This window comes from Mastacembelus armatus, chromosome 1 (genome assembly GCF_900324485.2).
Source record: "Mastacembelus armatus chromosome 1, fMasArm1.2, whole genome shotgun sequence".
Taxonomy (NCBI): Eukaryota; Metazoa; Chordata; class Actinopteri; order Synbranchiformes; family Mastacembelidae; genus Mastacembelus; species Mastacembelus armatus.
In genome coordinates this window covers 11857179-11883886 of record NC_046633.1, presented here as the reverse complement: position 1 = coordinate 11883886, position 26708 = coordinate 11857179, and the positions used below count along the sequence as shown (strand labels likewise).

General features: G+C 38.9%; 1 protein-coding gene across 3 annotated transcripts in view; it reads right to left on the bottom strand.

The window, feature by feature from the left end:
- LOC113128035 (glutamate receptor 2-like) overlaps positions 1-26708 on the bottom strand; it is a 47307-nt gene that overhangs the window by 7942 nt on the left and 12657 nt on the right. For 2 of the 3 annotated variants that reach the window (XM_026303078.1, XM_033325213.1), the window contains 14 exons: positions 26089-26210; positions 25403-25477; positions 23633-23686; positions 23304-23462; positions 22158-22325; positions 20733-20837; positions 20508-20615; positions 20353-20416; positions 19927-20069; positions 17956-18171; positions 17261-17415; positions 13837-14035; positions 10830-11077; positions 4881-4995 (listed from right to left, as the gene is read on the bottom strand). In XM_026303078.1, coding sequence (XP_026158863.1) covers positions 4881-4995; positions 10830-11077; positions 13837-14035; positions 17261-17415; positions 17956-18171; positions 19927-20069; positions 20353-20416; positions 20508-20615; positions 20733-20837; positions 22158-22325; positions 23304-23462; positions 23633-23686; positions 25403-25477; positions 26089-26210 — 1931 coding nt within the window. Of the gene's footprint in view, positions 1-3951; positions 4067-4880; positions 4996-10829; positions 11078-13836; positions 14036-17260; positions 17416-17955; positions 18172-19926; positions 20070-20352; positions 20417-20507; positions 20616-20732; positions 20838-22157; positions 22326-23303; positions 23463-23632; positions 23687-25402; positions 25478-26088; positions 26211-26708 lie in introns of all 3 variants that reach the window. The other variant, XM_026303079.1, reaches the window with a different exon arrangement.

The following is a 26708-nucleotide window of genomic DNA, read 5'->3' as shown; positions in this document are numbered from 1 at the left end:
TATTCAGTTTTTAACTGAATTTCCAGACTTCTTGTCTGATTTAGTGCCTAGTTCAGATAAAGTAATTATAGTAGGAGATTTTAACATTCATGTAGATGTTGAAAATAATAGTCTCAGCACTGCATTTAATTCAATATTAGAGTCAATTGGTTTCAGTCAAAATGTTAATAAACCCAGCCACTGTTTCATCACACCCTTGATCTTGTTCTGACCAATGGCATCGAAATTGAACATTTAATACGTTTCCCCCAAAATCCTATTTTGTCTGACCATTCTTCTGACTTTTGAATTTAAGGTAATGGATCATGCAACATTCGTAAGAAAATTCCACTACAGTAGATGTTTATCTGACAATGCTGCTAATATATTTAAGAAAATTATTCCATCTTTATTTACATCTATGCCATGTGCCAACACAGTGGAGGGCAGCTGCCTCAATCCTACTCCCTACCAAACTGATTATGTTGTTGACAGTGCCGTAGCCTCACTGCGTGAAACTCTTGATACTGTGGCCCCTCTAAAAAAGAAGTTAATGAATCAGAGGAGATTAGCTCCTTGGTACAGTTTACATATTTGTACCTTAAAGCAGGCATCACGAAGACTGGAAAGGAAGTGGAGTTCCACAAACTTCTATCTAGCACTATCTAGCCTGGAAAAACAATCTATTAACATATAAAAAAGCTCTCCGTAAAGCCAGAACTGCTTACTATTCATCACTAATAGAGGAAAATAAGAACAATCCCAGGTTTCTTTTCAGCACTGTAGCCAGGCTGACAAAAAGTCACAGCTCTGATGTGCTCAGTGTTCCCTTAGCTCGATGATTTTATGAGTTTCTTTACAAATAAAATCACAACTATTATAGATAAAATTCATCAGATGCCTGCTATAGCTGCCATAAATGAATCCTCTACTACAATAGCTCTTGAATCATCTGTAAGATCTCTCCGAATTCACATCAGTAGTTGTTTCATCTAAATCATCAACGTGTCTCTTAGACCCCATCCCGACTAGACTGCTTAAAAACACCCTGCCATTAATTAACTCATTTTTTATTAGACTTCGTAAATTTATCTCTAATGTCAGGCTATGTACCACAGGCTTTGAAGACTGCAGTAATCTAACCCCTACTCAAAAAGCCTAGTCTTGATCCAGGAGTCTTGGCTAACTATAGACCAATATCCAACCTACCATTTATTTCTAAAATCCTTGAAAAAGCTGTTCCTAAGCAGCTATCAGACCACTTACAGAGAAATGAACTATTTGAACATTTTCAATCAGGATTTAGAGCACATCATAATACAGAAAGAGCACTGTTAAAAGTCACCAACAATCTTCTCTTAGCCTCAGATAATGGACTTGTTTCTATACTTGTCCTCTTAGACCTTAGTGCTGCATTTGACACTATTGACCACAGCATCTTATTATTATTATTGACTGGAGCATGTGACCAGTATCAGAGGAACAGCATTACAATCCTATATATCGGACAGATTCCAGTTTGTTCATGTCCATGATGAACCGCACAAAAGTTAGTTATGGAGTTCCACAAGGTTCTGTGCTAGGACCGATTCTGTTCACCTTGTACATGCTTCCTTTAGGCAATGTTATTAGGAACCATTCCATTAATTACCACTGCTATGCAGATGACACTCAGCTGTATCTATCTATGAAACCTGTTAACACAAACCAGTTAACCAGACTTCAAGTGTGTCCAACTGACATAAAGGCCTGGATGACCAGTAACTTTCTACTATTAAATTCAGAGAAAACAGAAGTTATTGTATTTGGGCCTAAAAACATCAGAAATAGCTTTTCTAAAATTATAGCTACTTTAGATGGCATGGCTCTGGCCTCCAGCACTACTGTGAACTACCTTGACGTTATTTTTTGACCAGGACATGTCATTTAACTCACACATAAAACAAATCTCTAGAACTGCCTTCTTTCACTTGCGCAACATTGTCAAAATTAGGAACATCCTGTCTCAAAATGATGCAAAAAAGCTACTCCATGCATTTGTTACCTCAAGGCTAGATTACTGTAACTCAATACTATCTGGATGTCCCAGTATCTAAAAAGCCTCCAGTTAATCCAGAATGCTGCAGACAGAGTCCTGACAGGAAGTAGCAAGAGTGATCATATTTCTCCTATATTAGCCTCTTTCATTGGCTCTCCATAAAATCCAGAGTAGAATTTAAAATGCTTCTTCTCACATACAAATCCCTTCATGATCAAGCGCTTTCATACCTTAAAGACCTCATAGTAGTATATCATCCCAATAGAGCACTACGCTCTCAGAGTGCAGGTCTACTTGTGGTTCCCAGAGTTTCCAAAAGTAAAATGGGAGGCAGAGCCTTTAGCTATCAAGCTCCTCTCCCGTGGAACCAGTTCCCAGTCTGGGTTCAGGAGGCAGACACTCTCTGTACTTTTAAGACTAGACTTAAAACCTTCTTCTTTGACAAAGCGTATAATTAGAGCTGGCTTCAGGTAACCCTGAACCATCCCTTAGTTATGCTGCTATAGGCATAGACTGCCTGAGGACCATCAGTGCACTGAGCTCCCCTACCCTAATCCTCCCCTTCCTTCCCTTCCCCTCTCCTCCTCTCCTCATATGTATATTCCACCATTGAATGTCACTAACTTTGTACTCTCTCTCTCTCTGTACCTTCTGCAGGTGTCCCTGGTCCTGGAGCTGTATATTCCTGATGTGCAGTTACTGGCCCCACCAACCTGCAGTGTCTATTTGTTGTTTATTGTTGCTGTTCTTTTCTCTCTCCTCTATCCACTCACCCCAACTGGTCGTGGCTGATGGACACCCAAACTGAGCCTGGTTCTGCTGGAGGTTTTTTTTTCCGTTAATGGGAGTTTTTCCTCTCCACTGTTGCCAAGTACTTGTTCATAAAGGATTTGTTGGGTTTTTTTTGTTTTTTTGTAAAGAGCCTTGAGATGATTGTATTGTGATTATACAAATAAAATTGAACTTGAATTTGAATTTAAATATGGACAATAGGTTGTCCACATTTAACACGCTCAAACATTTATGATCTTTTACCAAGGTAAGTGGACCTATAGGCCTAGATTATTTCTGTCAAATAGGTTCCTTAGAAGTTTCAGTTCTGTCTGACTCACTTGCTTAAATATCAAATAATGAATAACCGGTGACCTCCTGATAGCCTACCATGAAGTACTATAGACCTGAGCTCTCTGCTGTACCAGTAGACTGGCTAAGGGTCCAAGGAGATTAATAAACAAATTGACTGAAAAATAGTTTAACACAAGTGCCTCATCCTGTAATAAACTTGCTGTAGACTGTTCAAGGTTGAGAGTAGTGCATCCCCTAAAAGAAAGCAGCTCAGTCTGAAAGGTATGAGTGAAAACAAAAAGATGGTCTTGACTCAACAAATGAACCAGTTACTTTTACATAGGTTAATTTGTTGAGTCAAGACCATCTTTTTTTTCCACTCATACTCCTTTCATTGTCCCATGTAATAACCTGCTATTGTAAATACATTTCCATCTATTACATTACAAACTCTAGCTTGAAGAATCATTCTGTCAAAATAAGGATTCAGACAGATGGACAGACAGACGGACAGATGGACAGACTTAATGTGTGTGTTAAAACAGACAGTGACAAACTGCTATAATACCATGAATTAAATGTTTTGAGTTGATCTTAAAAAATTCCAGTGTTTTGAGGACACCACTTTTTTGTCAGCATTATACTTACAGGTTGATAGACCTCTACGCTATGCTTTAAACTGGGATGTCACTGACGTATTTACTACCCATACTGTGAAAATTTTACACATACAGATATATAAGACTACTGTAGTCCTCAAGTGCAGTCATGCTTTCCTTTTTAAATACATACAAAACCAAACTTACTGTGCATGTTAAATATGTGAACAGACAGTGTATTTGATTGATTCACAGAAATATACAACTAACCTTATTGGTGGAGTCCTTGAAGCCACACTCTCCTTTATCGTACCACCACTTGTTTTTCATCTTGTCTAGGGTCCCTTGCTCATTCAGTTTCAATACGGCAAGGTTTACTGGCACTCTTCAATGGGAATAACATAAATAACATCATTATAAATGTTATCTTATGTTATTAGTGGGGCAGCAGTTCTCAAACTCTGGTCTAGTAACCAAGAAAGGGCCCACTCATGTCTGTTATTTGTAGGCATGTCATCTTCTATTACAACATTAAAGTTTGGCTTTTTGCCACATTGTTTTTAACTTATAGACACTGCCAGAATGTGTGATTAGGTTTGCAGGACAGAGTGCTTGAGATCAAAAATTTAAGCTTTCTCTTTCTCTTGATCTATTATCAAATGCTAGCAGGGCCGCTCTGTTAGGCTTCTGAGGCAGAGAATGAGAGGGGCTGCAATGAAAAACCTTTCTGCTTTTTTAGCAGCAGTATTTTTCCAGACCAGAGCCAGCGATAAATAGAGTTTGCCCAGGTTGCACAAACTCTTTATCAACAGCCCATCGCTTGCACTGTTGCTGCCATCTGGTGTGAGGTCACCTGACCCTGGCCTTGCCCCTGAAACCTGCTCTAACCTTGACCTCAACCAAACAGGGTGCAACACATTAGTGGAAGAAGCAGCACAGAATGCAACACCACCTGTTGGTAGAATTTATATGCAAATGCTAAAGTTAGTATTTAAACCAATGTTTATGAGAATCAGTAATTCTTATGTTTATGTGAAAGGCTGCAACTAGACATTGCTAACATTACAGGATTTTCTGGTCACATGTGGTGTTATATCTGTGCTGCTTTTTTTGATTTTCTTACATGTGATCATGTGATAGGCCAGTGTTACCTTCATGTTCACATATTTTAGTGTGTTTTTGTGTGTGTGTGTATTAACCTTGCTCTCCCCTCCTCCGCTGCCGCATTCTCCCTTGTCATACCACCACTTGTTTTTCAGTTTGTCCAGCAGCCCCTGCTCGTTCAACTTTAACACCGCCAGGTTCACCGCATTTCTACATGAACACAGTGGCTGTTAGCAGTTCAGTTGTTTGTCTGTGTCACTCCTCCTGCTGGTATGCATGTTAGCAGCATTTACAGTACTCTTTTACTTTAACATAAACAGTAACACACAGCTGGAATGCTCCCTTTTCTTAGCATCAAACTCATGAGTATTATTTAGGATTAGCTTTAACTTGACTTGTGCTCAATCTCTTGAATAACCATGGAAATAAGAATAGTAATTATAGTAATATGTTCAGTTTAGAAATACCTGATATGTCTTTAAAGAACCACAGAGGTGGGTATGGGTTCTAAATTAAAACATTCATGTGTCATTATTAGCTGACACTGAACTTTTCATTGTTGTTTCCATGACCTTTTTTGCCCTTTGAAAAATCAGAAGTTGCCAGCAACAAGTTATATCTTACAATGAAATTGATGTGATTCTAAGTTACCTGCCAAGAGGTGAAAATAAAACAATAAAACAATTTCTGCTTGTTTTCTTTCAAAATATATTTTATGTGTAGTACTGGCTATCAAATCCATGGGTTATGGTAGTAACTGGAAAAAAAGTAAGAATCAGGACATCCAGTCGTAGTATTTTGTCAGTTGGTGGTAGGGCATCCCACTGCTGCCAACTACTATTTGGTTTATTATTACTGTTTGGCTTTTATTCTTTCTTAAACTTCATGTATGTTTTCATTAGACATACTAGTATCTCTAGACTGACCACATCTGTCTCTTTCCAAAATAAGTCTTAAGAACAGTACAACGCAAATGACCATTAGGAAGTTAAATAACTTTGCAATAGCAGCCCTGTAAAATAGTGTTCTCTTTCTAACTTCATTCTGTGTTTTTACTATGGGAAATGCCTCGAAACTCCTATGATGCCACATTTGTTGGTGACAGACCATTTGAAACATCCTGGGTGGCCCACGCCTTTCATATTACCTTGATCATCCAACCTGGCAAAGTAATTTTTGCTCCACGAAACTCCCTTAGCTTGCCTTGGTGAAGTTGGATGTGCTTATCAGATGAAATGTGCCTCTAAATGCAGTTCAGTAAATAAGTCATTCACAAGAACTATAATTAATGAAATTAGGAAGGTTGTTCCTCTGGCTATCTTGTATTTGTGTAGCAGTGTAACTCAGTGGTTCCCATACTGGGAGGATGCAACCCTTAGGGGGAGCCCAGAGTTTTGATGGGGGCATGAGAAAATGGTTAAATATAAATAATATATGGAATTACACTACTAGCAGGGAGATGTTTGTAAACTGCTAAGTCTGCTAAGTAAACGAGTTGAGATACCAAGAGCAACAACTTCCAATGTTGAAGGTACCAAAACTAGAAAGATGACAGAGACAGATCTCATGCTTCATCAGTACTATTGCTGGTAAGAGACAACACAGTGTGCTGTCATTTGGAGGCATTATACCACAAATACAAACAATTGCTTTTCTCAAGCAACATCTTTAAATGCTCAACTTCAAACAACAGGCTAACATTTTATAATAAACTAGTGAGGCAAAATACTATTTTGGTCTTTCTTCCTTTCCAGTCACTACACAGTATCCCATCTTTATGTGTGAGGCATTCTAGCATGAAACTATCCCATTTGGACCCCTTTTACTAGCTACAAGTGCACTGAGGAAGTGTGTGGAGGCAGCCCTGTCACCACTAAGAAATGATAGCATCAGAATAGTACAGCATTCTATGCTCCCATGCAGGCATTGTGCTATGGTGCAAAATCATGATCAGCTGGGTAGAGAGCCAGTTACAATCTGAGCATACTATTTACAGTCAATTTCACATTGTGTCATAGGAACAGAGAGGGTGATAGTTTTTACACACAGGGTCTCTTTCTTTTTCAGTTGATGAAAGCTGTATGGTTCAGACTTTTTTATTATTGGGTCACATCATTATAACTGTCCCCTTGCAAACACCTTGGCCACGGGGTAAAAATAATATCGACCTGCAGTGCACATCTCCATCAGTGGAGAGATCCATCAGTGCTTGTGTCAGAAATCTCTCTAGGGGCATTGTTCTGAGGCAGTATTTTTTAGCACTAAGGCATTTTCTACACTTGTCCAAGGTCATTGTTTCTTGCTTAAACTCATGTTAATACACAAGGCTCCTTTTCTTCCAAGAAACATAAGTGAACAGCCTAGAGTAGACCTTTCACCCTTAGTCTTCATGACAGTCCCTAATGAGGTCAGTATGCTGTATGGCTTTGAGAGGGCTTATGCAATCCCAGAGTGGTCTATGTGTCCCATAGTGAAACACCCAACAAAGTTAGAAAAAGAATTTCATGTAACTTAATGTAATCATTCCAAACTAATGTGAACACAGCAAAAAGTTATTCAATTATTTTAAGCTTCAAATAATTATTCTATTATTTTTGTGAAAAAGTATAACTCACTAGAGCAAATTGATCACTGGCCTAAATCTGGAAACAAGTTTAATATATCCAACTAACCCTGTTCACATTCTGTATTTTCTCATATCACCGCAACTTTTATATCTTTTAAAGAACTTCAATCCAGCAGGAAGAAGCTTTTACACAATAGTAATGGCAGGACAAGAGGCAGTTAAAGTGTTGCTATGAGTGTGTGGTATTTCATCTAAGGTGGTCAATAGCTTGTGTATTACAAAGTGATTAATAGAGACTAATATTTTTAAGACATCTCAAATAATATAAATGTTTTGTGGTGTAAAAGTGTTAGTAATAACCATGTCTGGGCTCAGTTCACTTCAGATTTGATTGGTTGCAAATTCTATAATATCAGCAAATGATTCAGATTTCATCATTATAATCATTTTTTTTTGCTTCATTTTCATATGCAAAAGAATTGTGAGCACTTAAATATTTGTTTTTTTCTGAACTGAACCCACCAGGGGCATAACAATCATTCACTTCACTGCAATAGAAAAAAAGTACATTAAATATAAGATCAGAAAAAGCATGATCATGGTAGGAGCAGAGACATGACAAAGATAATGTTTACATGTATTCAGTGGATAATTTACCCAGTAACTAAATCAGAAGCTTTCTTGAATGAAAGCTGTAAAAATTAAAAAACATGTCTTTGTTTCTGCCATGATATAGCATAAGAACAGAATTTATGTAGTAGATCTACCAAAGAGTTAGACTTAAAGCTCCATTAAGCGATATTTTTATATGAAAATTTTTGTCAAGTAATGTGAAAAGGTTGCTAGTGCTTTTGAGAGTTAACATTCAGCACAGCCCTTTCAACCCTTCCCCAACAACCTCTCCCTCCCAACAACACCTTACTGACAAATAAGCTAACTGGATGCCACTTATTCTGAAGAACAAGTAGTAAACATCTGGATTTTTATCTTACGAGCTGATGTCTCAAATTTGCATCCAGCTCATTCAGCTAACCTCAGGGTTTGACAAATATCTGGGATGATTTTCTCTTTAGGCTGGTAACCTGTCCAGGGTGTACCCCTGCCTTTCACCTGAAGAGAGCTGGGATAGGCTCCAGCAGATCCCCGTGACTCTAATTAGGCCTAAGCAGGTATAGATAATGGATGAATGGCGTTCATCTTGAATAACTGCTTTCTTTTAGTTTGGAGTTTAAGAAACATAAGTACAGAGTTTAAATCTAACTAACCCCATATATTCTGTTGCACTCAAAAACATATTGCATTAATGAAAGGACTTCCATTTCACTCACTTTAATAATCATTGGAGATCCATCCTGGAAAAACTCTACCTACTCATGTAAGGTATACCCCCAATCTATGAGCCCTTGCTAAACCATTCCATTTGGAGTTGTCTCACCCATTTAATTAGCTGGTCTGCTGAGATACATATTTGTCCCAGCACCCACTGGTTTACTGAGAAAGGAGGACCCATTGGAGCTGCTCAGGCCTCTCTTCATGCTAAGGAATTTGCTTTAAACTTGATTAGCCAACATACCAGAGTATCTTAGACTTATTACTATGAGTAACTACTATCCTTTGGTTTTCAAAAATCGCTTAATGCAGCTTTAACCTCAAAAAACGGCAAATACAAGTATCTACCATTATCATTAAAACAACCTGTAAAAGAAAGTTAACTTTGAGAAATGTCTAACAGGTAACAACACGGAGAGACAGAGAAGAGAAAGAAGGCAGGGTAGACAGAACCATACAGCCACTGGTGATGTGCTGAAAAGACAGAAAAGTGAGAACCAAACTGTGACCAGCATGCAGCTGAACCCCCCCCCACACACACATACATATAGAACCAACAAACACACAATCACACGTGCATATAGAACCAACACACACACATATCATTATGACATAAAAAAATCAAATGTGATGCAGTCTAAATATTTGGATAGTGACACATTTTCCACTGGGTTATCCCGGTATACCAAAATATTGAATTTAAACTGAAACAATGTGTAAGATTACAGTGCATGGCTTTTGGCTGCCCTATCTTAGAAGAATGCTTCAGAGTGAATTTGAGTTTTTTTTAATAAAAAAACAAAAAAAACAAACTCAAAGCTGGTGTTATTCTATACTCTATTTCCTTATTGTCAGCAAATGTTGATAGTGTGGACAGCAAAGTCTCTCTGTTGCTCTATAAAAATCAAAACTGGAATCCTTTTTTTAACTTTTCTGCTCTTTGTATTTTTTTATCATGTGCCTTACTTGTTGCTGTGACAATGTGGTCCCACCCACTAAAGACATGAGCAGTGGTAAAAGGAAAATATCTAAGACAAATGAAGGAGGCATGTTTTTAAAGACCAGTTTCATCAATTTACAGCAACTCTCGACTTCTTTTAAGCACATGAGCATCCAAACTGTGTGCCTCTCTCTTTCCTCATCCCTGTCTCCTGTGTTCATTCAGGCTGTCTGTGCTGGACTATGGAGAGTCCTCTGGCTACTTTGAATCCTGGGACATCAGTTTTGAATAAATGAATTCAATTTGTATAAAATTTGTACCCATAATACAGAAAAGAAATGCTAAAACAATTTCTTTTGGACAGTACATCTCTAATGGAAAACAAATATAGACACATACATAAACACAGACACACACACACACAGACACATGAGAATGTTTAGGTCATAAATTCACAAATAACACCCTCTTGATCCAGGTCTTAAAGAGCCAGCTCATCCTGATTGTTGAAAAGCCTTGAACCAAATTGTCCTCAGTAAAAAGAATAGAATGGAAGTTCTAGGATCCATATAGACCTTGTAAAGAGGTTATACCAAAAGAAACAACGTAATGCTAACTTTACACTCAGGATATGCTTACAATTTTGTTGATGAACTATGTCTTTAAGACCTGAAATGTCAACCCTAAACTGTCCCAGAGTCATCACGGCAGCCACCACTAGCCGTTGGTCAGAGGTGGTAACCATGGTAAAAATACAAACCACTGAGATGACATCATCAGGGTAGGTGGATTATTATAACAACGAGTAAGCTGCCATGCCCCATTCATCACACTTGCATACTGCAACACCCAACTGGCACTGAGGCTTGGGACCAGACTACAGCACTCCCCATGATAGGTTATTATCCTGAGCAGGACTGCACATGAGTACAGCCACAGCTCATGCAGTGGCTAATCACCACCTGACTACTGTAGCAGGTGGTCAGTCGGTGTATTCTGATAATTACTTCAGAGCACCAAGTGAGGGAAATTCTGAATCCACTCACCATTGTAAGTCAAATCACACAGCAACTGCATGAATTGTTTTTTCAGTTTGGAGAAATGAACTTTGTGAATGGGGAGAGGGACAGTATGCTAGGCAGCAGGTTAGTAATGTGAATGGTACATGGCAGTGTAGGTTGGCTAGCATTGTTATACTGATCCACCCACCTTAATGGGGATCCTTTGGGTGTGGCAATGCCGTAGCCTTTGGAATCCAGGTTTCCTCCTACTTTCATGGTGTCACAGGGTTTCCTCTGCTCAATGTACTCATTCATGGTGGACTCCAATAGGTACGCATACTTCCCTTTGGACTTCCTCACACGTAGGACGCCTTCTGACGTTTTCTTGACAAAGACGGAAGGTTCTGCTGATTTCATGTACTGCCACATCTTGTCAAACAAGGCAATTTTAGAACGCTAAAAAAGAGAGACATAAATAAGGTGCTACAACTTAGTTTGAACAATTTAGATACATGCATGTACACTTTAAAATCCTTAAGCACAGGATATATTGTGGAGCAGGATATATTGTGGAGCAAGATATATTGTGGAGCTTTCTTGGAAAACAACTGTATCTAATTACCATGGTGAATGCATTTCCTTCTAAGGCATTTTCAAAGACAGTCTTTAAGAATATTGAGTTATAGTGATAGTAGTAGATTATTCCTTCAACAGAATAGATGATAAACACGTCATAATTTGTGAAGCAGAAAACATTGCCTTCCTACAGCTATAATTTCTACTTCATGTGTGGACATGTGGCAATATGATAGTGACAGTGATGCTAGCGTGGTCTCAAGAAGCCAGTCTCTAGGTAAAGCTTCACCAGCCACCTCCATCTACTCTGCCTGGAGCCTGAGTGAAAGCCTTCCCACTGAAGGTTAAACTGATGTGACTACATTTAGTTGAGGCTGCAGCTCTTTTGCAAATCTCAGAGAAAAAAATCAGAGTGAAAACATAAATCTATCTCCTATCCACATGAAGCCTCTGTAAAAGTGGAAGAAGAGGAAGAGCTCTTAAACTTGAGCACAGGAAATTTGTGTAACCAGCTTTATATTTAGGAGGAGACTAGTGTGAACAAAGCAAATCTGAGTCTAGGCAGGGAATATTTGCAAGGACAGGGTTGTGGGGGAAAGCATTACAAAATCTGAACATGAAAAAAGAATAACGATGGTAATAAACCCCATAGGTGTGCCCAGTGAATAGAGACAAGTGGTTGATGTCCACATATAGCTGGTTAATTTTGCACTAAATATTTTTCTCACCAATTTAGCTCAGCATCCAGAAAAAAGCTGAATTTTTCTCAGAGCTTTTTTGGCTTGTGTAAATCTTAAAATGGTGCTATAGCTTGGTGTTCCAGTGTGTAATAGGGAATCCAACTGTTTTTAATGTGGGGAACAGAAAGATGTGTGGAACAAGATATATTTAAAAACACATTTAAAGTATCTGCTTAAATACAATTTTCTGTCTGATATGTGACTTCTACCTTTTCTGTGACTCAAATAATGACAAAGGGAAAACATATATAGAAATGTCTGTAAATTTCTTAAAAAGGAAAAACTGAAATATCACATTTACATGAGTATTCAGACCTTTTACTGAGTATTTAATTGAAGAACCTTTGGCAACACTTGCAGCCATGAGTCTTTTTGGGTATGATGCAACAATCTTTGCACACCTGGATTGGAGGATTTTCTGCCATTCTTTGCAAATCCTCTCAATCTTGGTCACGTTAAATATGGACTGTCAGTGGATAGCCATTTTCCAGGTCTCTCCAGAGATGTTCGATAGGGTTCAAGTGGCCACTCTGTCTTGGCCATTCTAGGACATTCACAGAGTTGTCCCTAAGCCACTCTTGTGTTGTCTTGGCTGTTGGAAGGTCAACCTTCAGCCCAGTCTGAGGTCCTGACCACTGGGGAACAGGTTTTCATTGATATCTCTGTACTTTGCTCCATTTAGCTTTCCCTCAACCCTGACCAGTCTCCCAGTCCCTGCTGCTGAAAACACCCTCAAAGCATGATGCTGCCACCACCATGCTTCACCTTTGGGATGGTATTGGGCAGCTGAAGAGACGTGCCTGGTTTCCTCCAGACATAACATTTAGAATTCAGACCAAACCGTTCAGTCTTGGTTTCATCAGACACTTTGTCCCATCTCTAAACAGGATCTCTGGAGCTCAGTCAGAGTGACCATCGGGTTCTTGGTCACCTCTCTTACTAAGGCCCTTCTCACATGATTGATCAGTTTGGTTGGGCAACTAGTTCTTGGAAGAGTCCTGGTTGTACCATACTTCTGCTATTTGAGTATTATGGAGGCCACTGTGCTGTCCTGGGAACCTTCAGTGCAGCAGAAATTTTACTGAGGCCTTCCCTAGCTTTGTGCCTATCAACAGTCCTGTCTCTGCAGACAGTTCCTTTGACCTCATGGCTTTTTGCTCTGTTATGCATTGCCAGCTGTGAGGCCATCTACAGAGAGGTGTGTGCCTTTCCAAATCATGTCCAATCAATTTCATTTATCACAGGTGGACTCCAATCAAGGTGCAGAAACATCTCAGCAAAGATCAAGAGAAATAGGGGGCACCTGAGCTGATTTTCACGTTGTTGCAAAGGGTCTGAATGTTTGTGTAAATGTGGTATTTCAGTCTTTCCTTTTTATTAAATTTACAGACATTCTTAAAATTCTGTTTTCACTTTATCATTATGTGGTACTGAGTGTAGATTAAACAGAAAAAAAAACTGAATTAAACAATTGCCCTACAATTATCATACTGCAATTATGTTGCAGCCTGATACTACAATTGAAAAAAGTGAAAGGGGTCTGAATACTTTCTGAATGCACTGTATGTCAGAAGGTCAGTTAAAATAAGTTACTACTTCAAAATAAGTTGATTTGTTTGTTAGTTCTTGCATATTTTTACTCCGCTTTTCAGGCTTCACTACTAAATGTAGCTCATTGATCTCTGAAGCAACATGTTAGACAGAACTCCCCATTATCATCATCATCCAAATGGGGGTGTATAGTAGAAAATTATTGCAGTAAACATCCTCACTCAGAGAATCTAAAACATGTTTCTGTAATTCATCTCCCTTCTGTACGTTGCTTGCTGCCATTTTAAAATGTACATTGGATTAGTGGTAATCTGCAACAAATTAGTTTAACCCTGAAGAAGTCCTTACCCTAAAGAACTCCTTGGTGGACCCAGAGTCCAGGGTTCCATATGCTATCTCTGTCTGTTTAGCTAGGTCTTCAGCACTTTCAATGGGAGAAACCATCCGCTCCACTGTTAGGAAGGCAGCCAGGTTGGCAGTGTATGACGAGATAATGATCAGAGTGAAAAACCACCACACACCCCCCACTATACGACCTGACAGAGACCTGCACACATAAACACAGACAAACAGAGCAAGGAATACTGCATTACAATCTATTAACCTGGGATCAGATGATAACCTAATTGGCTAGATAAGAGGATGAATCAAAAAGCTTAAAGAATAAGAAAAACTGAAAAAATAGAAAAATCAAAAGCCTTTGACCAATTATGATTCAACAGTTTTTGACAACAGCAATTTTCTTTATTATTGACTGTGTATATAAATTGTTAAGGGAAATAAAACATCTTGTTGTGATTTTCCACCATTTTCATGGGAAACATATGCCATTCTGTCTGTATCATTTTATTATTTGATATACTGCATACACTCCCCTCCAAAAATTTGAAAACGTCTTGCAATTTCCAAGGTATATAATGTGGCTATGGTTTCATTCAAAATACCATTTGGAATGCTACAACTATATTTCTTATGATAACAAAGCAAAATGACATAATTAATTTTCAATGTTAGCCATGTCATTAGATCTTTGATTCAAGAAAAGCTTTGCAAACTCGGACCGTACTCATTGAAGATTTCCTGGTATTTTGCTGGGATGTCTCCTCAGGCTGACTGCAGACATTGCCAGAGCTGTTGTGGATTTGTTGCCTGAATACAATATAATACAATACAATTTGCCCCAAAGAAGTTCTGTGACACTGAGGTCAGGAGGCCAAATCATGATTCATAGCATGCCATCCTCTTTCGTGTCCAAGTGATTTGTGCACAACGTGGATTTGTATTTAGGGTTGTTGTCTTGCTGCAAAATTAGTGCCAATTGACTTCTTGAAGGTAGATCATAATGCTGCAAGAATTATAGCTATGCTGGTTGAGCACTCCCTGGATTTTGTAGAGATCTCCAACTTGGCCTGCAACAAAACACCCCCAAACTGTCACAATTGTGAGGGCCCTTTGAACTAAAACTACTGATAGTTTCAGTTTTTTAGCAATTATTTTGAATGTATAACCCTCATCTTTCAAAACGACCACTGTCTTGTTTCTAATGAAACAGGGGAATCTCAGGGTTAGTCAGTGGCATTCATCATCTATGAACTGCCTAGACATTCTGACTACCTGAGGCCAGCAACTGTCCTCTACCAAGAGGAACCCAGGGCCCACTGCACCAGCATATGGTCTGACAATTGCTCTGAGGATTTCATCCTGGTACCTCACAGTAGTCATGGTACCATTGGCTATGACATGGAGGTCTGTGCAACACCAAGGTTATGTCCTTCTAGACCAATCACTGACCCACCACAAAACTGGTTCATTGTGGCATCTTCAGACTTTCGAACTTTATGGGAGACACAGCAAACCTTCTTGCAACTGCATGAATGAATGTGCCATCTTGGAGTAACAGGACTATCTCTCCTCTGAGGATTGCTCCGAGGGTGCAAGCCACCATTTTCTATTTTACATTTTAACTAACAGAAAAATCATTATATTGTTCTTGTCCATATTGAATACATCACTTACACTTTCACAGTATACTGTAGGTTGGAAAAGAATGTAAACCCCTCAGCTAATAACATAAACAAAAGCAAACTGGAGTCAGAAGACAAATCTGTCCAATCAATGAAACCACCGTGGATGTGTGGGTTACTACTACTTTGGCTTATAAAAACATTCAAACATTTTGAGTGTGCTATTTACAGGCAGGATCTGCTGATGTGAAAGATTCAAGAGATCAAGAATTGTTGAGTTGCATGTAGCTGAAAAAGGTTAGAAAGTTATCTCAAAGACTTTCGGTATCCATCAGCCCACCTTTAGACAAACCTTTGATAAAAAGAGATGATTCAGCTATGTGGATACTGTCCCTAGAATTGGGCACCCAGCTAATATGACTCCAAAGGCACAATAAATGGAGTTAATAAGAAGCCCAGACATACAGCTAAAAGTTTAAAGAAATCAGCTGGTTAAAATCTCTGTTCAAGAATCCACCAAACACATCTCATTGCACATGGTGTGCTGCAGAAGATGTTGATTAATGAAACTAAAGTGTAACAAGTGTAACATGTCCTCCACCAGGTGAAGCTCACTACAAGTTGAGTGATACAGTAGAACAATGACCGTAAACATCAAAGGAAACCTTAACCCAAGAGAGATGTACAATGACCTCAATGACTCATTCACACCAGACACCCTAAGAATATATGAGATGAAGCAGTTCTGTAAAGAATGGTCTAAACTTCCTCCTTAATGTTGTGTAGTTGTGATCCACAACCCCTGGAAGCACATGAGGTTTTTGCTGGTGAAGGACTGGAATACCAAATTCAAATATTCACAATTTTCCATCATAATTTTGATTTGCTAATTAAAACTGTAGAGAATATTATGCATCCCAGATTCAATATAGTGACAAAACATTTAATAATCCATTCACTGTGTAACTGCATTGAACAGATCAACATGTGGATGCAAAAAAACTTTCTCCAACTCAACAGACCCAAGGCTGAAGTAATCATCTTTGGACCACAGAAACAAAGAGAAAGTGTCAGCCGTCACCTTGAGTCTCTTTCTCTAAAATCTAAAAATTAGGTTAGAAAACTAGTGGCAACCATGGACTCAGACTTGAATTTTAACAGCCGCATTAAATCAATAACATCATCAGAATTTTACCATCTCAAAACTATTGCCACAATCAAAGTGATATTGTCTAAACTAGACTTGGAGAGACTCATCCATGCATTTATCTCCAGCAGGTTAGATTACTGTAATGGCCTGCTCACAGAGCTCTCAAAACAAGCTGTAAGGAAGCTGCAGTATATTCAGAACGCTGAGAACAGACTTTGAAACAGCACTGCTTGTGTATAAGTCTCTTCATGGCTCAGCACCACAGTACATCTGGTTGGTGCCATATGAACCAATTAAACAGGGAGAAGCAGCGTTTCAGTCGCAGCTAAAATCTGGAATAGTCTTCCTGATTATGTTAAACAAGCTTCAACTCTGACAATGTTTAAGTCCAAACCAAATACTTTTCTTTTTTTCACTCATTCTACTTTAAGCTAATATTTCATTCTATTTCAATCTAGATTTTACTGTTTTTTATTTAATTCTTGCCTATGTATCTTTTATTTCTATAAAGCACTTTGAATTACTCTGTATATAAATTGTGCTGGAAGCAAGAACCTCTGTCAGTATCAACAACAACTTTGAAGCAAAAATCATGATCAGAAATGCAATAATTCATACTGGAGAAATCTGGTTTAATATGTTTAACTGCCATACCAACCTTGGTGAGATGTCACAGCCCTGCCGCATGAAAGCACCCAAAGAGAACCAAAGGGAATTAAAGATCCCAAACTCGTTGGTAGATTCGGTTGTTAGTGGCAACGCCCCATCCTCTGGCTCCTCTAGTGTCCACTCATAAGGGCTGAATCTGGACACCTACAAGGTAATAATTAATTAAAATTTTCCCTTACTGTGCTTTCATGAAAACACTCTAACTTTGGCAGAAATATGATGTTACAAGTTAAATGAACAGATAGCAGGTTGAGCTGTCACTGCAAAAAAGGAAAAGCAATTTGAGTGCATTTTGTTTAGAAGCGGTTGTGGTGCACAAATCTGCATTATCTCACAGCAGGTGGTAACAAGGCACAATTAATGTAGGTGTATATTATGGAAAGTGCCTTCAAGACCAAAATCACCCAGCCGGAATCCATAGTTTGAGGCCTCTTTAAAGACAATCCACTTCACACAACGTGAGCCAATAAACATGGACCAATTCCAAACACATTTAAGTTTTTCTTGGAAACACATTTTGAATCTACATTATTATGGGATCAAGACAATAATGTGTGGGATTATTATGTAAGGGCCTACATAAAAATCTCCACTGGAAATAATACAGGCCCAGACCATTACAGGCTGAACTTCAGCAACATTTTCATTAATTTCACAACTATACATATGAACAGACTCACTTACCAGAAAGAGTACAACACTAACTCCAATATAGGCAAAGACAATGCACATCCAGATTTCATAGGCGAGTGGGTCCAGAAAGGAAAAGACTCCTGGTTTGGATTTCTGTGGCTTTTTGATCATGATGGAGATTCCCAAAGACATAAAGGGTTTGGAGAAATCTATGACCTCTTCACGAACAAGCGTGATCGTCAGGGGAGCAACTGCTATATCTGCTTTCTGTTGGAGAGACAAACACAGAATGAGGGTGTCTGGCAATGTGTACTATTCATGGACTTGGGATGGATGAAACACATCAATAACATGAAAAAGCAATCTCAAAAATATTAATGTAAAATGCATAGACAGTAAAAGTATCAAAACTTTTTAAATTAACAAAGTTAACAACGAAGTCTGTAGAAACCATCCTATTAGGCCTCAAGCCTGCTAGCAATGCACCAAACACTGCCAGTACTAAGACTGCTGCCAAACACCAAACACTGGTGGACCTGAGATTGCTGCTGGATTGGACAGAAACAAGACACAACAAGACCTTACTTATCCTTGGCCCACTGACCCACTTTTCTTCTCTTGCAGATCCATTCACTAGAGCTTGCTGAATTGTCGACCATATTTCTTACTGCCTGCTTTAGGCCCCGCCCATTTATACCCAGTTCACTCAAGACAGAAGAGACTTACTTTCCAAAAAACATCTACACTCAACCTCCCCTGGGAGACCTTAACTTTCCTGCCACACTGCTCACTACATCTGAGCTTTTCCCTTTTAAATGCCATTTCTACAGCGTCTTCCTAGGGAAACGTAAGTTTCTCATTCCAATAGCCAATCTAAGAAGACACACACACACACACACACACACACACAGAGGGAGAAACATAGGTTATTTAGCTTCCATGTAGCCACACGCTATCATGGTATTCACAGTATTCATGACAGCAAATAGTTTTTGCAGTTACCTTAACAGGTCCATTGTTCTTCAGCTCTATGACTGTCACCGAGTAGTTGATTATCTTTCCATAGATTTCTCTACATCTGAGCTTTTTCCTGTCAAATGCCATTTCTACAGAATCTTCCCAGGGAAATGTAAGTTCCACTAAATACACAATCCAATATGTTTCTGACCACAGAACAAAATCTGGTCTTAGATTGGTACTAATTGTCTCCTAAGGCACTATGAGGTGACTACCAATACCTACCCTCAATTGCCAGTCTCTCACTGCCTTTAGCTGCCCTAACATATGCCTGTTCAAAGTCCCTACTTGATTGTTCTTCTCACCCACAGAGTTTACTGCTAGGAGTTTACTTTCAGTACTGCTGTTAGACACTTCAACACTTGGTTATGTTTTCAGGCGTATCACCCTTGAGGCTAGTTTTACACCCTGAGAGGATGTAGTGTGTGGATGCAGTGAAGCTACCCCTGAACACAAAGGACACTCACCTACCCATTTATTCAGATTTTGAGGACACGGCAGTATATCATAGGTTGCGCCTAACATAAATCTCCTCCTACTTGCCTCCATGTCCCATACATCTCTCCAATTTAGTTTCTTTCTTTCTATGCTTTCCCAGTTCATCCACTGTCCCTGCATTACCTGACAGACTGTCTTTGCACACTTTCCAGCCTCTTCCTATCAGAGCCTGCAAAACTGCCTCCTTTTGGTTCCACTTCCTCTCTGCTGTGAGTGTTAGTCCTTTGCTCCACACTGCTACATCTCTAGACTCTGACAACGTCATCTCCAGTCTAACCTTAGCACATTTAAACTCTTTTAAACTTAAACTCATTTAAACTTAAATTTGTTTTGGGAAGCTCCATTCCAGATTTGGATAATGATGTCAGGTTGGAATGGAATCACTGGAATCAGCCAGTGCAGGAACTCAGAACACCATCCCTCACTATGAACCATTATTAAACATTGAACATTATTTTATTGACTGAGTGTGTGTGTGTGTGTGTGTGTGTTTGTTTTAAATCTTACCCCATACACCAGCTCTCCAACCATACCATTCCAGATCTTGGTTTCTGCATCTCTGGCTCCATATTTGCCATCTCCCACAATCTTCAGCTGGTAACGTATACCACAGTGTTTTGCGATCTCCGCAGCCAGGTCAACACAATAACCTAGCAACAGTCCAACCAAGAAAAAAAAAACAAAACATGCACAAAGACAAATAATTAGCAAGTACTCACCAAAGAATACCTGAAGTATTGATATTGTAAGAATTTTACAAAAATAGACATTGGATTAGGAAGATGTATGGTGTTATTTATGTGCTCTAAAAGTAGGCCTAGAAAAACAAAACAGGAAAGCACATATTCTATCAATGCAATAAATACCTGACAACTGCCCATATGCAGCAGCATTAAATATAACCATACAGTATATTATATTATATAAACACACCTTCATAACGGTCATTGTCTTGAAACAGCTCCGCATTCTTCTTCAGCATTACATAGGGGGCTTCCTACACACACACACGAAGACACACTGATTAATCCTCATTGTTTTGGGTCGGCACATGTCAGTGACAATTGCTGCATCCATTTGGTTATTACCAGTATAGTTGTAACAATGACAGTCTTGTTTTCCATTCCCATGGTGTCATTAGGATAAAGGTCTGACTTTGTCACAACCATCTTATCTACCTCATTCCAATAACCAATCTAAGAAGACACACACACAGACACAGAGGGAGAAACATAGGTTATTTAGCTTCCGTGTAGCTACATGCTATCATGGTATTCACAGTATTCATGACAGCAAATAGATTTTGCAGTTACCTTAACAGGTCCATTGTTCTTCAGCTCCATGACTGTTACCGAGTAGTTGATTCTCTTTCCATACTGATCAAATTGAATGTTTCCCGTTAAACCATCTACACGGACCTACACACATTAGCAAGTCAGCACACAAATGTATTAAAATTAGTTTTTTTAAGTATTATTACCAATATGTGTATTAGGTTTGAAGTAATCTGCAAATCACTAGGACATTGATGGAAATCAATTTTTTGACATGAGGACAAAATCTGATATGTTAAATTTTAAAAATACATTGGAGGGTAATCAAACCTGTCAGGCAAGCTATTTAAGGCACTGGACTCACTCAGGAACAGAATCAGAAGAAACAGGCAGACGAAACACATTTGTCTAATTGATTATAGAATAAATAAGGATAGCGACCAGATATGGGAAAACTAGAAGGTAGCAATTTTTCACCTTAAAGTCATTAAGGCTTCACGAGTCGAGCCAAGTACGCAGCTTGCCATCCTTTTTCTCAACACAGAATTATCTAATGCGTCCCGCCACTAAGGCTGCCTGGATGTAGCAATTCATGGCGTTGTTTTTTGTTTTAGAGAGTGGGTAGAGTTAAAATGAATTTTTTTTTTTTTTGATGCCCTCACATTCTGACAGATTTGGAGTGCTTTTGCAAGGAAGAGTGGGAAAATATTACCAAGTCAAATGTGCCATGCTGATAGACTCCTACCCAAGAAGACTGAATTCTGTCTGTAAATCAAAAGGTGCTTCAGCAAAGTATTAGTTTAAGGGGTGTGCACACTTACATAACCAGCTTATTACATGTTTTTTATTTTTTATATTTTTTCCCCCTGATGTATTGCAGTTTCAGTTGGCACATGTATAGGCTACACAGCAAAATCCCCAGTGTTAAATCAACACTAAACTGTGTTGATATGTGGACAGGTGAAAAAAACCCTTTTAGAGTCAAATTCACACTCTGAGAGTTTAACTCTGGTGATTTTACTGTGTAGGGACGTAATTTTTAAAAGATCTTGAATTGCACATGTTTTAGGTCAAATTAAAGGTGGGAAAAGTTTTGACATGATTTATGTACTTCTACTTCATTAAACCAAGGCTCCCTGTCTGAGTTTTTGTTACAAATTCTGGGATTGCTCATTTCTGCTGTAACATTGCTTCCCTACATTAGTACCTTGTTATCTGTTAACATGTTAAAATGAACTCCCACCAACATAGCCCTTGCATTCAAATAAGGAGGGGGCTGTGTTCACACTAAGCTAAAGTTGGTCTGACCGTGGCCTTACCCACCAACAAACAGACACAGAAGTGTTTTCAGTGCAGTCTGGTTTCAGCTTCATTACCCACAGGGTTTCTCACACTAACTAGTATCAGCTTTTACAGAACTGGGTCAGCCTATCTCACTTCTTAACCAGTAGTGTCCTTGGGTACCTGCTTGAGGGCACGTTCAATCTCCACTCCCTGTGCCCAGGGCACTGCTGGATTGGCCAGACAGTCCCCACTGTTACCACGGCGACTCATGTCTATTCTCTGCTTGTGAAGGAATCGGAATGCCTCTGTCATCACATGGACAGCATCATATGTGAGGGCTGAGGTATACTGAAAGACACAGAAGCATTGGCAGAAGTCATTATGATCTTAATAACCACAAATGCCAGAGCTGACATGTTGGAGTATCACACTGTGGTTTTTGTGAGCAGTAAGAGGAGCTCTGGTTTAATTCTAAAAAGCCATCATACACTGTGGGCATTGCAGACTGTTAATCTGCACATCTCAGGCAGCTCACTATAACAAAAATATACTAAATGGCCAAACAGTCAGACAAATTTGTAATCAAGATCCTGCTTTTACAAATATAAAGTTTTGTTTGCATTTGTGTTGGTAAAATGACCAAAGTGGCTACAGTGACACTTCATCATAAATAGCTTGTTCTGAGGCATCTGTTTTCAGTGCGAAGTCTGCGACTCACCACAAAAATATCAAAATCTTCCTTCGCACAGCTTAATTTAAATGAACCTCCCACCTGTTTACACCTCTCTTCCTACATCTGCATCATGTGCTCTGCAATGGGTGCCAAAATACCACATACGGGCTATAAATTGCACCAGAGTATTAGTCACTTTTAGCAAAAACAGTCTTTTTGAACAGAAAAAAACATATAAGTTGCTTCTGTGTATAAGTCGCATTTCTAATTATACTAAGTATAGTCTAAATTAGTCAATGAAGAATGTAGGCTAGGCATAACAACAAGCAGAAGTGTACTACGAAATTCATTCATCTGTGTCAAGTATAATCTGGAAAATACAGTATAAAAGAAATTCAAGGTCAGCAAATACTGATGCTTTTACTGTTTTTTTTAAAAAGGGCTCAAAAAGTAGTTTATATTGTGTAAAATATTAAATTTTACAGCAAATGTCACAAAGGTGTTTCACAACACAAGATTATTGAATGGAGGAATATTGTCAATTCATAACTATTCCACCATGTTCCTTTGACCAGCTCCAGGAAATATGAATTGTCTTGGAACAATTCAAACTACTTTAAACTATAAACCAATACTGAATTTCAAAATCTTACTCTGATCCGTGTATCAGTGCCAGGATACTCCTTCTCTTCCAGAGCCTCCCATCGCTGGTCAAACTTTGCCGCCACAGGATCATCAAAATCTACTATCTGAAACCCAGACACATTGGCACCTCCATACTGGATTTTAGAGAGGTCACCATCTATAAAACCCTGTAAGAACATAAACAAAAAATTGTAATTTCAATTGATCATTTTGTATTTATTTCCAACCTTTGTGCACATGTTTACAATTTGATGGTGCCTCGGCCCATAAAAAGCATTTATGTGTATATGTGTGTGTCTGTGGTCACGCTGGGCCAGAGAGAGAGTCAGTGACTCACCAAGTTGGCGATGATATAGTGGTATCCCTTCACATGTCTTCCTATAGTGATCACCTGAAGGAAAAAAATTGTACAAGTTGTGTTAACAACATACAAGGACAAACAAAATATTGGAAAAACCAAAAGTGCATTTGTTTTTTAACGTCTGCCTTTCTTTTGCAGCAGTCCTGTGAAAAACAGTGCAGCTTTCACCTTGTCATTACAACAGTTACATAAATTTGCATGTAGTTTATCTAGGAAGCATAATGATGTTCTCTGCACCCAAAAGTGCACTTTATTATTCAGTTTATTAGCAAAATTCACAAATTTTATAGGTGCATATTGTTTACTGTAAAGGAATACATGCTAATGTCACATTTCTGTTTGTTAGTAACAATGTTCAAAGTAACAGTAATAAAAAAAAAATGTGGTTACTTAGTTACATATACAATTGGGCCGCTTTCTGGGGAAAACCGGGTCTGATAGCGAGGGACGGCATCCATTGCACTTTAGAGGGTGTGGCTCTCATCTCTAGAAATCTGGTTTATGAGCCAACCAAAGTTTGACAACCCAGAATGAAGACTGGAACGCAGAGACTCAGCCTCTCTGCAGTTTCCTTAGAGCCGTCACCAACATCCCCCCTCTCTAAACCCCATACAGACTGTGTCTGCTCCTCAACCATCTAATTTATATAAATCATAAAAATTAGAAGTTAACACAAGAAGGGTTATTCATAAAAAACATTATTATTAAACATCAGGTCTCTTTCATGTCTGCTGTTAGTAAATGATTTGATTTCTGATCACCAAATTGACTTACTCTGTGTCATGAATTGATATCATATTATGTGTTTCTGATCATATTTTGAAATGCACACCATAGTCATTTCAGTCAAGTTACTTCCTGCTTACTAATCTTCCACGTGCGGCTCATTAACTCTGTCCCAATCAGGGGAGTATATAGACAGGAGTTCAAGGCTGCACCAGTTGCCAGTTTGTCTGCGCTGCAACCTAGAGCTCTGTCAGCTTACCTGCCTTCATGTTCACGTTCACACTCTGCTACGTCTAGGATTACTCTTTTGCCAATTCCCTGGAATTTTGCACTTATGGACTGATTTGACACTGGTTTGACACTGCCTTTTCCCGCCTGTGTGAACATCAAAGTTTATCTTACCCAAGCCTGAGCAGGCTGTACATTTGGGTTCACCTATTAGTGATTCCTAACACTCTGTCTTACTGCATCCTGGCTGCAGCAGGATGAATATGTCAGTCTAAATGAATCACCCTCCCTTAGTCATAAAAATGTTCATATTCCTCAAAGCACAGGCCAAGGTGGACGGGTAGCTCCCTCCTCCCTCCTCGTCCTCGTCCTCGTCCTCGTCCTCCTCTCCTCTCCTCTCCTCTCCTCTCCTCTCCTCTCCTCCCCTCCTCCAATACGGGATTTATAGGGTTTTAGTAAAGTGCCATGAGATGATTGTATTCTTATTTGGCGCTATATACAAATAAACTGAATTGAATTGAATTGAAATAGAATTAGTTGACTGTATGAGGCATTAACTTGAAAAATACATCCACTTTATATAGAGTCAGCAACAGCCAAGTTACATTATGCAGAAGATTGTTAATACATCTATTCTCCATACTGTTAGAGAGATTAATAGGCTCTCGTTTAATACGCAAGATGTTCGAGACATTTAAGAAACTACAGCGTAGGGGTTTTAGAACCTTACTTGGTGATGGATGGATATGATTACTTATATTAAAAGATGTGTTAGTGACAAGTGGAATCAACCTGTTCCATGATATCTTTGACTTTATCTTGTTCACAGTCCAGGATGATGCGTCGCTCCTTACGGATCTCCAGATCCTAAAAAAAGACAATGTTTAACAGTATTGGATACCAGAATGTTTTAGTGCTATGTAGGCGTGAAGCTTAGCTCTGCGAACATCAATAGGCAATTTTCTAAAGTGCAGCAAAGTTCTCTCACAAGCACCTGTTTTGTATTTTGGTGACTGGCTGTGGGAGGACAGGTGCATGAGCATGTTGCATACACATTTGCAGGTTCTTTTGTTTGAAAATAATTTGGTAGGTAGTTCATGAGTGAACTCTATAACTGACTCACAACACTACTACTGTCTTTACTTTTTTCATTTTTCCATTATTTAAGTTTTCATTGTCCAGTTTCCACTGCTGCCCTTGTCACTCCTAACACTGCAATCCTGAATTGTATAGGGACTCTCCATGACCCACTGTGGCATCAGCCATCTCCTGTCACCTGTCAGCAAGGAACTTTACAGAGGGGGCAAAACAAGCAGAGTTGTCTCCGCAACTGAGTCTGTCGTGACTGAACTTATATCTGTGCTAGTGAGCCACAGATGCACCATCCCTTTGACCATAATGTTTGTCCTTGTGTTTACAAAGTGGTTGGAGTGTATACTATCAGGATGCTGTGCTGTGTATTAACAGAATATCAATACCTGAAACAAGGAGCGGTAGGCTTCATCCTTCCTCTCATCTTTCAGGTTTCCTACATTTATCGCTGTGACTACCCATTTTTTCTCTGCTGCGGTATCCAGTATTACTTGAAGAGTTGAAAGACCTACACACACACCCACATATAGCATAGTTAGTTAAATTTGAATACTTGCCTTTTTGCTTTACAGTAGTTAAGGAGCGTTAAAAGAATATGATATCATACTACTTCATGGTCAGATAATGCCTGAAATGTGTCTTGTGACACAAGGCAGCTTACATGCAAAAAGAAAGAAATGCAATAGTCATAAAAAACAGCACTTCAGGTAAATCAGAAACACAACCCTTTTACCAAGACTGCCATTTTTCAGTGTATACTATCTCAGGCTGGGGATCTACAGCAAACCTGAACCTAGTTTTGAATCTATGTATCCAGTCTGAGTTTATTCAAATACCCCATCACACCTTTTCAGGTTCAGCTTTCATTGTTTGTTACTCTTAAAAAAACTCAAATTTTACATTTGAAATCTGCACTTTGTATTAGCTAAGGAGGCATCAAACCCAAGTATGAAAAACTAAATGCTGTATATGACAAATGGAATAACTGTATATGTACGCCACATTT